The sequence below is a fragment of the Mytilus californianus genome, unplaced genomic scaffold (genome assembly GCF_021869535.1).
Source record: "Mytilus californianus isolate M0D057914Y unplaced genomic scaffold, xbMytCali1.0.p SCAF_14, whole genome shotgun sequence".
NCBI lineage: Eukaryota > Metazoa > Mollusca > Bivalvia > Mytilida > Mytilidae > Mytilus > Mytilus californianus.
In genome coordinates this window covers 17,632,274-17,645,711 of record NW_026262626.1, presented here as the reverse complement: position 1 = coordinate 17,645,711, position 13,438 = coordinate 17,632,274, and the positions used below count along the sequence as shown (strand labels likewise).

Sequence of the window (13,438 nt, the reverse complement as noted above, 5' to 3'; positions counted from 1 at the left end):
TATATACTCACGTGTGCATACTCAATAATCGGGAATTACGCCACATTTTTAAAATCCTGGATCCGCCCCACAAAAAAGGTTGACATAGTGTAAATAATACAATAAACTTTGATACCAAATAGATTGAGGAACACTCGCCAAAATAATTGACCGGAAAAATAAAGAAAGCACACTCTTTATGCCTGTCCATAATCAGAAGCCCGTATTCAGTGGTTGTCGTTGATTCATATCTATCAAAATTGTTTTTATGACTAGTCTTGATATAAATTAGGCCGTTAGTTTTCTTGTTTGAATTGTTTTACATTTTTCATGTCAGGACCTTCTATAGCTGACTATTCGGTAGGGGCTTTTCTTATTATTGAAAGCCGTACAGTTGCCTATAATTAATTATATCGTTATTTGAACTCTGTTGGATAGTTTTTTTCATTTGCAATCATACCACATCTCGTATTATCATAGTCACTGATATATCAGTGCAAATTTTCTTTTGTGACCGTGACAATCATGAAATCCTCTGAGGAAAATCATTTATCCTTGATAAGATCTTTAAGATTATAAAGTGGAACCCTTTCGACTATTTTGCCATTTTACTCCCCGAAAAGATACACCTTAAGCAATTCTGTTGGTTGAATCCCAATACAGTGTCAACAATACCCAGAAATGTAGGAAAACAAAGTTATAGAAGAATAAAAGAAATCAAGAAAACATCAAGAAAGGATTATTCGTCTCACAAAGGAGTAGGTCCGGTAAGGGCCGATTTTGGCCTCAAATTTCAGATTCATCTGATGAAAGATTTTGGACACTTTTTAAACACTTAAGTGTCTACTTCAGTCAATTCAATTCGTTTATGTGAAAGATTTTAACTGATTTAGTCATTAAAGACGCTCAAATTCAAGCTTTAACATGAAAAAGCTATCAAATATGCCATAATATGTCACTTTTCACATGGTTTTTGTCAAAAATGAAAGTGGCCGCATCCGTGTTCATCCTCAACCTTTATATATGTTGCGTATTATCATCAAATACAACTGACATGTAAATATTAAGAATGAACACAAATGCGGCCACTTCCATTTAAGACGAAAACCGTCTAAAATTTAACTCAAATGCTAAAATTGTGAAGATTTCAGTAATTTAGCATCACTTAACGCTGCTAGTACCCCATATATGTGCATTGTATTGTCAAATACAGCCCATATTTATGTAGCAGAAGTATTCTACTTTCCAATAAATATATAAAAGTTTACATTTCAACAATTTTGTAAAACTGCTATATTTTGGGGCCCAAAAGGGGTCTTACTGAACCTACTCCTTTGTTGAAATATATCTTCGTCTCACAAGATGAAATATTATATGTTATTCAGGTCCACTCGACACATTTTTCTTCCGTATTATATCTTGGTATTATACTACCATCTTTTGGAGCATCCGGAAGTGGTTCCAGGAAATCCTAGTTTATTTACCCTTTTTAGTTGCTTTCACCTTGCATACTCTAATGTTTTCCGTTAATATAAGTGTTTAATAACTGTTGGTTGTCTTTTTGTCAATTTTCGTTTGGACATGTTTTTTCGATAACCACATTGTTTTTTTCATATTTTGAACATAAACTATAGCTAACAACACATTAAAAGTATTCAGAGTACTGGATGCTTTTTATGGCAATGTCTATTTTTTTTACCAACGTAGAATGTTTTGTTGTTTAATTTATTTATTTATTGGCAAAGCAAGTAAGAAAACCACTGCAAACTCTAAGTTCACCACTTAGTAAATGTAAAAATCGGTAGGGGTGTTTTGTCTCAGCTCAATTTCGACGTCAAGTGATGTCGTATAATACATGACGTAACGATGACGTTTAACGAAAATGAACTAAAAAAAAAATAACAAAATTAATAACCACATAATGATTAAAATATATGAAATATATACAAAGAGCCTGCAATTCAGTGGTTGTCATTTGTAGCTGTGTTACATATTTGTGTTTCGTTCATTTTTTTTGTACATTAATAAGGCCGTTAGTTTTCTCGTTTGAAATTGTTTTACATTTGTCATTTAAAGCTTACTATGCGGTATTGGCTTCGCTCATTGTTGAAGGCCGTACGGTGACCTATAGTTGTTAATTTCTGTGTCATTTGGTCTCTTTTGAAGAGTTGTCTCATTGGGAATCATATCACATCTTCTTTTTTATAATAAATGAAAAAAGGGGAAAATATATGGAAAGGGAAAGATAAAATATTCTTTTCCACAAAGGACACATATGTGCTTCTCGCATTAAGCCAGGGGAAGACACATATGTCCCTAACGCAGTAAGGGGGTTTATTGAAGAATTTTTGAGCCCTAAATATATTAGACAATTAAAAAAATAATTACTTATGTTCGAAAGACTAACGTTTTTATTAATATTCTGAAGGATGAAATTTGGTAGATCATATGATGCATAATATAATTTATTTTCAAATTCAAGGAGCGTTTTCCGACCATCTTCTTGGGAGCAGAATATGGTATTTTTATGATTTATGTTTATTTTTTGTCATATTTGTTATGGTCTGAATTTGTTAATTGTATTGGACCTGTAAAATGAACCGATAGGCAGTCTTTTTACACCATGTTCATTTATTTCAAAGTGAAATGTATTAAACATATATAACATATATTAACCTGACCATTCACTGACTTTAGGCTTTGATTGATCTCGTTCCATGTTTAAATGTTTCAATGGGAAAAAAATACACAAGAAAATGAAATTCTGACTAAACTTTTTCAAAAACATAGTTTGTCATGATTGATTCGTTAAACTTTAAATTAATCATCTGTTTAGGCATGTCATACAGTTGCAGTTGATAAGTTATTTATGTTCATTTGTTTGTGTAAGCTTATTTAGTTTTCCATCATAAATTTGATAAATGAAGGAGAGGGTACACTAAACATATACATTTACAGATGATTATAGGATAATCATAGATATGGGAACCTATTCTCAAGTTAAAATTGAATAAATTCTTATTGTTTGTTATTGGTTAATTTGTGCTACTTTTGGAATTATTTCAACTTTACAAACTACTTGTATGTATTTAACAATAACAAACATTGGTAGCCCGATACGTTACAAATGTGACAACCCGCCACCATAGGAAAAGTAACAAGAATGTATGCAATTTGAAGTCATAAACAAGCATCAATGATGAGCAAAACCAATGATGGATGATAAGCTATACTGACTCTGAATAGAAACAGACATGTTTGATGCAATTTAAGTTTATCGATGTTCAAATTTCATGAATCGATTGAGAACATACAAAAGGAGGTAAAATAACCCTGAATGAATCTCATCAACTCAAAAAAGAGCGAGACAGGTTACCTACACAGGGCAAAAGTCTTCTGCAGATCAGACGACTATACTAGCATTCATTATTCTGTTTTAAACACATTACCATATTTTTTATTAAAAAAAAAAGCTTATATAATAATAAAATACTTTCATATTGTGATGTGTGAGTTTGGAAATAGAATTAGCTTTATCATTTATCTTTAATACCCACATGGAAGTAACTTTGATGGATCGTATCCCTATATTTGATGATAAGATATCAAAAACGTATGTTACATGCTGAAAACTGTATTAAATAAATGTACAATTCATTTGGTTCTTTAAAAGGTACCGTGAATTTTGAAATATCAAATGAACGTCATAGAATTTTGTCTGATTGATCGTTACAGTTGAATGTTGGTGAATTATTAGCGAATTTCAAATGGAGTGTTGTAGTTGAGTTATACGCTAGACATGCTAGACCAGGATATTCATTTTCAAAACCCTTCTTTGTTGTTGTGCTATTTTTTTGTGAACATTGTGATATGCGTAGCCTATATTTGACACGTTTCGTACTTTCTCGCACATGTGTAACAAGGAAAAATAACAGCACAACACACAAATAATAAAACTAAAAAAATATTTTTCGTTTTGCATATTGGAAACATGTTTATGTCATTTCATCAACATTTAATGGATAAATGAATTTCAAAAAGTGGCAACAGATATCAATGGAACATTCAAAACTAGAGAGAAATGGCATTACACGAAAAGAGGATGAAAAGACAAACTACATTCTTCAAATCGGATCATAGGAATATAAAGCTGAGCAACACAAACCACACAAAAACCCAGGGTGAATTCATGTGCTCTGAAAGATAAGCAGATCCTTCTCAAGATGTTACTTCCTTCGATTTTCCATGTAAGTAAAAATTAGATATGGCAATGTTACGATCGATGAAAAAAAAAACGGAATTGTTGTTACGAGTATTGGAACACATCTGTGGTCAACTAGGATACAATTTTCAACCAACTTGTATTTGCGTCTGTAAACGTTTTAAGACAATGGCTTCAACTGTACCACATAGAACCCTAAATTTAATTGCTTCCTTGTAGTCGGCAATCCTCTACACGGACATCATCATAGGAAAAGCAGGCTTTGGGATTTTGTGTTCAGGAGCTCCTGAAATGTTGCTCACATTAAATAGACTGTTCATAATTGGAAAACCGAACTCATCTCCGTTGTAAAAACGTTTTGTTCTAAACAGACCCATAGTGTCAATATATATATATCAGTCCAATTATGAGGTAGAATTTACTGTATCTGTGGTATCTTTTATTTAATGTTTGTTGGATTAGATGCGTTTAACATAGTCACCAAACTTTGAATTATTTAGTAAGAGAATATCTTTTATAAAGTAAACATGAAGTTGGTGGACAATGATAGCTTCTTTTTTATTGTCATCAGAAGTTCTTGCATGACGTCTGCCTCATATGACTAAACCCTGACGTCGGCAATAGGAGGAGCACAGTAAAGTCCTACGTTTGTCAGAAAACAAGATATGTTGTAAAGAAACCAAAGCATCTTGACGATGTCATTTCAGAGGGGTTTATACAAAAGGATTTAAAATATGAGCATTTAACAAAGAAATTACCATAGTTCTCTTATTCTTAAAGTTAAGTGATCCCGTTTTAACAAAGTTTATATAGGAAAATGTTTTGTTAGGACAGCAACAGAGATAAAATAAAAGGTGGTACGATTGCCAATGAGGCCCTTTTCCTCTAGGGACCAAATGACGTATAAAAAGATGAAATTATCACTTTGTAAATTTCATGCGTCCGAATGGCTATTCTGGATTTGCCTTATCATCAAATCCAAATATTAGAAAGTCAAGAATGTATAAATACCGAAATAATTCGTCAGTTGTTGTTGCAGCATGTTCATCTGTAGATATAAACGTACTCAAAGGTAGGTTCTCAGCTTTTAGTAATTCATTAAAGTACGTGTGTGTGCAGCTTTGTTAGCTGTTTTAGAATGTTCACACACAACACGCCTTCTGAGAGTATATAATACGTTTTTATAATTAAGACCGTTTCGCTAAAACATTGTTGTAAAATGTTATTTTTCATCTTTTTCACGAGGAAACACCCCAATTTTTATTTTCGCCTTTTAAATGTATTTATTAAGTTCCATTTGAGGGCAACAAACTCATTCCTACTAAATAGCCGAAATTTACGTCATGACGCATTTTAGGATTTTCTGCGAAAACAACCAACCCAAATGGAACATTTTGAATTTGTTCTGCAGTATGTCTGCCAGACAATATTCTCCACACAAACGTAGTGTATTGAGTACCTATCAAATCAAAGGTTCTATTTTGAAGCGTTTCTATTTCTTTTTTGTTAATGCGAATTCCTTTTATTCCATCAGATCGTATAATGATACTTAAATAATTTTTTTGGTAACCATACGGAACGAAGAACATGTAGTAGGATAAATACTGGTTAGTACCGGGCACAGTGGTCATTGATGAACCTCCAAATAAACCTCGGTAAAGTTGAATATGAATGTTTCCAGTTGTTCGTACCGTGGTTAAATCTTCATAGTCAAGCTCTAAAAAGTCTGTGGAATGTAAAGAAAAAGAAATATTGCTTTTATTCAAATAAGAGCAAAACATGTCCGTTTTGACATAGGAATATGCTCTCAACTTAACCCTCTCTGATCGTTCTAATTTTGGAATAATGAATCTTTTACTAAAGTCTTTAATAGCGATTATCATTTCCATTAAACGCCCGCAATAGCTATTTCTCATAAATACACACGTGTGACCGGAAATTACTGCAACTGGTTTTGACGCATTTATGTAGGTTCCACTTAAATCACCTTTGTATTCTGATATTTGCATCGTATCCAAATATGTCATATTCATGAATATTTCGGATCCATTTAAGTGACGTTTGTTATTAAGGTTGACGTTCCCTTTAGTGCCCGATCTTACTGTTATGTTCACTTTCGTATCGGTGTAAACAGCCACCACAGCAAATATACTTGAATGTCCGTATCTATTTGAGGTTGACATGTATGAAGGTACCACATACTCTTTTCCAAGCATTTGCACTGGTAAAAGTAGAAATGTTGCACGTTTGCTGTTTATTTTACTGTATGCAGTAATTGACACCTTTGTATTACAGATAATATAAACTCCTTTACGACTTTTGCTTTCCCTAAGATCTTGCGATTTAGCAAACCTATATATACTAGTTGTGTTTGGAGACACAAATATACTCGAATGAATGTTTTGTGAATTTATGATGCACTTTCCATGATGCATTGACGTAATGTATAATGCATTTGCGCTCATTCCTCCACTATTGAAAAAGGCCAAAATAAATTCGTCTCCTACACTTCCTGAAAAAGATATTTTAAATTATTTATTTTAAAGGTTAATACTTTATTTAATTAGCAAGTCCACGAGTTTTGGCAGATGACGTAAAAATAATCTTCAGCTAATGATCACTCGTTGAAATTGCTGTTGGTGTTTTCTAAATCATAAATATGAAAGGATATATATGATATAGTGATGTGCTGTGTTTTGTTCTTTTGTTGTAAAAGAGAAGCGAAAGATCCTAATTGGACATTCAAACTTATAATTTGAAAATAATCTGACCACGCCATGGCAAAACAAAACACAAAATGACAATCAACAGTACACAAAACACAACATAGAATACTTTAATAAAGACTGGGCACCATGATCCCCACGAAAAACTTGGGGTATGTTAGGTAAGCAGATACTGCTCTAAATGAACAGATCGGGATTTTCTCGAATCAAGCACTGTATATATTTGACATCCCCAAAAATTACGCTTATAAAGTAGATAATGTTGATGTTTGATTCAATTAAAATATTTATGGAACAAGGAAAAATTACAAAAAAAAGATACAAACCGTCAGAAACATAAAGCTTGGTGATATTACTGTGTATAATTCCTTTGTCGAAGACAACAAAACATGTATAACTGCCGGCATCAGTTTTATCGGCATTGAAGATGGTAAGATCTGGTTTAGAGGGTGTACTTCCACTGTATTTTTTTGAGTCTATTACGGATGTTAAATTTCTATCATGGCCATTTTCATATTTATACCAAAAAACGAAATTTGCTCCACATGAACCAACAGCACAATCTAACACAATAGATTCTCCTGGGAAAACAAAATGATGACTACTCTCTCTTTTAACTGTAAGGACATCTGCAATTACAAAATACTAAATGATTGTAATGTTGAAGGTATGTTTTGATATTTTATTTTATTTAAAACACATATTAAAAAAAAATTTGCACATCTAAAATTTCAAAACAAAACCATATAAAACAATATTTTTTCTATTCATTATGAACATTTTGTTTCCTATAATACATCAATTATGGAAATTAAAATATCTAAAATGTATCTAAGTGCATTTTTTAGATTAATTACAAAATTGAAAAGATTTTGGTTCGTGTACCTACGATGCATGTTAAAACAACAAATGAGACATTATGTTTTGGTGGTACGAAGGTTTAATGCATCACTACAGAAAAGCTGAGCGAGGAACAAAATATAAGATAAACTGGACCGGCAAAAAAAAACATTGAACAATATCCTGTTTAAATTGTCAAAGTAACATAAACGGTACCAATTTTTTCTGCACCAGATATGTATTTCGATAATTAATGTCTCTTCAGTGAAGCTCGAGGTCAAAATATTTTAAAATCCAAAGCTTATTAAAAAGATCGAGGGCTATAAACCAAATAGGAGAAAAAGTATAGCCGAAGCCTTGCAAGGGATCAGATCTTTGCATGAGGGAGATACATTCCTTTTTTTTTAATAATTTCACTAATTTTGTAACAGCAAATTTTAATAACTCAAAATCCGTATTTTCATGCCACTACCGAAGTACTGGCTACTGGGTTGGTGAGACCCTCATGAAATATCAGTCCACCATCATAACTGACGTCATCATCATCACAATTATCATGGTTGACCAAAAAGTATAAGAACGATGACACCGATGAGGCTTCAAACAATGAGGTCAAATACTCTTTACCGAACTCTAAAGGTTTAAAAAATACGAACCCTACATGTACCACAAAACGGGGGTTAACTTTGAATATAACCATTAACTCAACCTATTCAGTTTTAAGACCGTAATTCTTTCTACCTTTGACTCCTGCTACTGTATTGGGATCTGTTTGCTCGTAATTGATCATGAATTAGTCTTTTACGAAGATTTTACTTAGTTTGGTACAATTTTACTCATTTACAGTTCAAGCGTTACTTATAAATGAGTTAAAGAAACACGAACCCTGTTTTTTGAAAATTTCAACAGTTTTTTTTATTAAACTTTGACGAAAGATATTTGAAAATTATTTTGTATCTATACAAACAATTATCTTACCGTCGTATTTTTGGGATAATGCTGCTTCATTTGCGTTAATAATACTGCCGTTGTTATTGAACAGCAGACTGCACACATTATAAATACTATACAAACAGACGCTTTTACTATCTTGTGTTTTATCAAACGATCACTTGAATTTCCTTGGTATGCGTACGTTCTCCGGCTAGGTAAATCTTCATCTCTTATCATCCTGCTTTGTGATGGAAACTGATGGTCGAATACATGAGCGGGATTACATTCATAAATCGAAATATAATCGTGTTCGATAGATGAAAGATCATGATTTTCGTTTCTTAAAGAACCCATTATAATAATCCTCTTACATGCACAGTTTAACACAATGTTCAAAATAGTAAATGTTCCTGTCGATTGACTGTTATATTTTTTCAAGTACGTGTATTGTTTTATAAAGTATTTATATTATTATTACCGCCTATGAACTTCATTTTACATGAATATCATTGGTTAACAGCGAACAAGTGGAACCCGTGTTTATTTTATATAAGGTCGGTTGGTGTGGGTTTTTTTCAAGACACGGTCAGTAAGCGTGGTTTATCTTTAAATTCACGGCTAGTAGTAGTTCTTTGATATTAAATAGTAAACTGTTATTGTTGGCATTTGTTTTGTATACATCAGCGCAAGTTTGTGTTAAATATTGAAGACTTGATCAAGATAATAGTCCAACATACACTAACTATTGATTCATATTTATCAGAAAAATATTCATCATTTGTTTTACAAAAATTACTCATACTATTGTTGTAAAATAAGTTCGTTTCACAAAGTGCTAATGACCTAATACAATTTATCACATTTTTGTTACGAAAACGTTTGGTTTTGCATCTATTAATACGTACACGCTGATTTGCCTAAGTGGTATTGCTATCCGGGGCAAATGACCGGGGTAAAAACGGACTTTCCATACAATCTCAAAAGGGGAGAGCATATCGGCCCAAATATGCAATATCAATATCGCCCCTCTTCCTTAATGGAGAGTCATGTACAATCTTTGAATATAAAGTAACCCGATAAAAATTCAAAGAAATAAACTCATCTTAATTACATAAGTTACGTCCTATATTGTGACGTCATTTCTAGAAACATGACGTCTTTGTCGATTGTCAGAGAAGAAACAGGAATTTTTGTATCATTATAAAAAAAAATAATGAAGAAAGAACAAACATAAAAAAAAGCAAACGCAAACAAATGAAATAAATGAAATAAATACGTAATCTGTATTCGATTGTTTATCCTTTTTCTCGAATGGCTTTTTCCATATAGGCGAGCGACATTTTTCAAAAAGACGCCTAGTTAACGACTTTAATGCACCCACCACTACAAAAGTCTAAAAGTCTGAAAAGACCAGTTTTTGTCTTAATTTGCATGAACTTTTACTCGACATTCTCCAAAAGTATGACTTGTGTCTTAATTTTTCTTGACAAATTCTCATTTATATTAAATCTGTTTGAAATTTACTCGACATATTCTCGACATTCTGAATATGGTCTTAAAATTTCTTGACATTTGAATACTGTCTTGAAATTTCTCGACATATTCTCGACATTCTTATTTTTTCTCAGTATGGCTTGACATAATTTCTGAACATTTTGAATCGTGTCTTAAATTTATTTGACAGTTCTGAGTTTTACAAATCATGACCAATATTCATGATATAACTTTAACCTTTATTTCTCTTTATATGATATACTGTTGTTTCAAGTTACACTTCTTTACAACAAAAATAAAAGTTGGGCATGTAAAATAATTGAAAATTTGGGTATATAAATATTTTTACAAATGCAAATATGGCTATGAAATCTAAAGTATAAAATAATTCAAATGTGGTTGTGTTGATATAAAACAATTTCAATGTGGGTTTTTAAATAATAACAAATTTTGATTCCTAAATCTTATAAATTAAATGATTCAAACCAATCATACTGTAGACATATTTCATTCTACATTCATAATATTCAATGTTGATACGGTAAATAATTATTATATCAAAATGTGGTTTATATAAATAGCAAATTATGATGATATACAAATCATTCATTTAACAGAAGAAAAATGTGTGTAATGTCATCTGTTGGAATATATTAAGTATTGCACATGGACAGGATGTTCCCCATAAAATTAAGGTATTCCACACCCCAGAGTACACGCAACTGTCAAATAGAAGTTATTGCTTTACCTGTAATCAGCCATACAACTTATCAGTTGACCGACCATGCCACTAAAATTTAAAAAGTTTGTTGATAGATGAAAATGAAAATCATCATTTTGATGGAAAAAATTGAATTGAAATGGATTTTCTTCATCAAAATTATGAAGTTAATTATTTAAACATAAAAACAAATTGAATAATTCCAAAAGATTAAAAGAAAATTATTATCTACTCCAGGAATAATAAAAAAAATGTATTTATAATGGGTCCCATCAATGATTTCTATAGAAATGGTTCTCAAACAGACATGCATTATATAGATCTAAACATTTTTTTCTTTTCAGGAAGGAGTTTTTTTTATTATTTATTAATATTTATTTTTGATAAAAAATTATAAAATTCAACACTCAAATTTGAATAAAAAAAGGTTTTTGGGTTGTTCTAAAAAATGAATAAGGTTTTTGAATCAAGATGGGAACAAATTCTTTGACCTAAACGAAAGCCCCCCCCCCCCCCCCCCCCCCCCCCCCCCCTCTTTTTTTAGCTACACAAACCCAAAAGATGAATTGTGGGGTCCAAAAGAGATACAAGACACCTATTTTAGTAAAGCAAATTTGACTGGCAGTTTTGCGAACGGCAAAAATCTAAATGCTGTTTGTCAATACCTTCTACTTATATTCCAAGTGAAAACAATTACTTAAATGTTTAATAAAAATAAATCAAAATTAAACTACATGGGGGATTATTCAGGGTATTACAACTTAGTTGCACCAAAAGGGTATCTTACTATATACCAAATTAGTTTAGCCATAATAAAAAGGAGTATATAACAGCAATAGAATGTCATAAACAGTGCAGAATAAGTCTGTTCACATTTCAGGCGAAATTTATACTGTTGAGATAGTGTCAAGACATATTTAAGACATATTTAAGACTGTCAAGAATGTGTCGAGACATATTCAGACATTATTTAGAATGTCAAGAATATGTCGAGACATATTCAGACATTATTAAGAATGTCAAGAATATGTCAAGACAGATCGAGACAAATTTAAGACAGTCAAGAATTGGTCGAGACTAATCCAGACTCTTATCAGATGATACAGGAAGTGTCGAGAAATTTTAAGACAATGTTCATACTGTCAAGACACTTGTCAAGAAAAATCAAGAACCTTATTAGACAAATTCATACTATGTCAAGAATGTTTAAAAATTATTCAGACAAATTAAGAATGTCGAGTAAAAATTCATGCAAATTCAGACAAAAACTGGTCTTTTCAGACTTTTTGACTTTCGTAGTGCACCTAACATACGGCTATATTATATATCATTCGAAAGCTAATTAAAATCTACCTGTACTTCCTGTTTTGCCCGGTCCTCAATAATTCGCAATTTTCGTCAAATTAAGGTCAAAGGTTAAAATTGAACATTCCTAAATTTTGCCAGAATTAAACAAAATTCCATTTTCTGGTACTTGTATGGCATTTTTTTTAAAAACATCATCTAAACCTTATAAAACAAATTACCATTATTCCAAATCAAATGCAAACTTAAATGTTGATTGCGCTATATTTACAGAAAATTGCATTTTTTTTAAAAACTTTAAAAATCAAACACCAACATGACCAACAATCCATCAATCATCTTTAATTACAATGTATGTATATGTAAACTATTCAGGGAGTGTATGTTTTGGTATTACGAATTGCTAGAATTTCCATCTAAAAAATTAATAAAAGTAAATATAAATGCGAAAGTTTCAATTTATTTACAAGAGTTACGTAGTTTGATAGGATTAAATACATTGACTAGGCATAAAGAACATTTCAGTGGCTAGCTTATAATAATGTTCACTTCCTAAGTCAATGCAAAATGCAGTATAAGCAACCAAGAAAATACATATTGAAATATTGAAATATCAAAGTTTTGCTCCAAAACTTTCCCCTAAAAGCATGAATGACTTATGTATTCTGTCGTTTAACATTTTTGCACTTTAAGGATTTGTTTTTCCAACCTAATATCGACTACATACAAATTGTTTAAACAAAGAACAGATAAAAAAGCTATCTTGTTGCAGATGGCGTTATTTTGGGCAACTGCATGGTTGTTATAATTGGCTGTTTAATTTACAGGAAGCGTAATTGCAGTAATTTAATTATGTCAAAAACATCCTTAGCACTAAATAAAGTATGTTATTTGGTTTTATGGTGAATAACAGTTGAATCACAGATAAAAATTATGGTTTTCATGCATTTTTGTCATTTTCAAAGGAATTTCTGGAAAACGGCGTTATTTATTAAACATCCGACATTAATATTCCAAAGTGCTTTTGATAAGTTACTATTAACATCTTTTCTAACAGATTTCCATATGTCCATACAAAATATCATTATTCAGAAGACAGAATATGCAAAAATGTTGACATCTTGTAAAATTAGAAGTTGTCTGTCCTTGACCTTTCGTTGTGATTTGACGGAAACTGCATCATACGAATCGTATCATGTCACTATCACACTGTGGCAC

At 31.5% G+C, this 13,438-nt stretch overlaps 1 protein-coding gene across 1 annotated transcript; it reads right to left on the bottom strand.

The window, feature by feature from the left end:
- Positions 1–3,925: 3,925 nt before the first annotated feature.
- LOC127724312 (IgGFc-binding protein-like) lies at positions 3,926–8,859 on the bottom strand. Its single transcript, XM_052231243.1, has 3 exons — positions 8,746–8,859; positions 7,254–7,556; positions 3,926–6,713 (listed from the first exon to the last, which is right to left on the bottom strand). The coding sequence occupies exon 3, from the start codon at positions 6,664–6,666 to the stop codon at positions 5,488–5,490; it is 1,179 nt and encodes a 392-aa protein (XP_052087203.1). The 5' UTR covers positions 6,667–6,713; positions 7,254–7,556; positions 8,746–8,859; the 3' UTR covers positions 3,926–5,487.
- Positions 8,860–13,438: the final 4,579 nt, after the last annotated feature.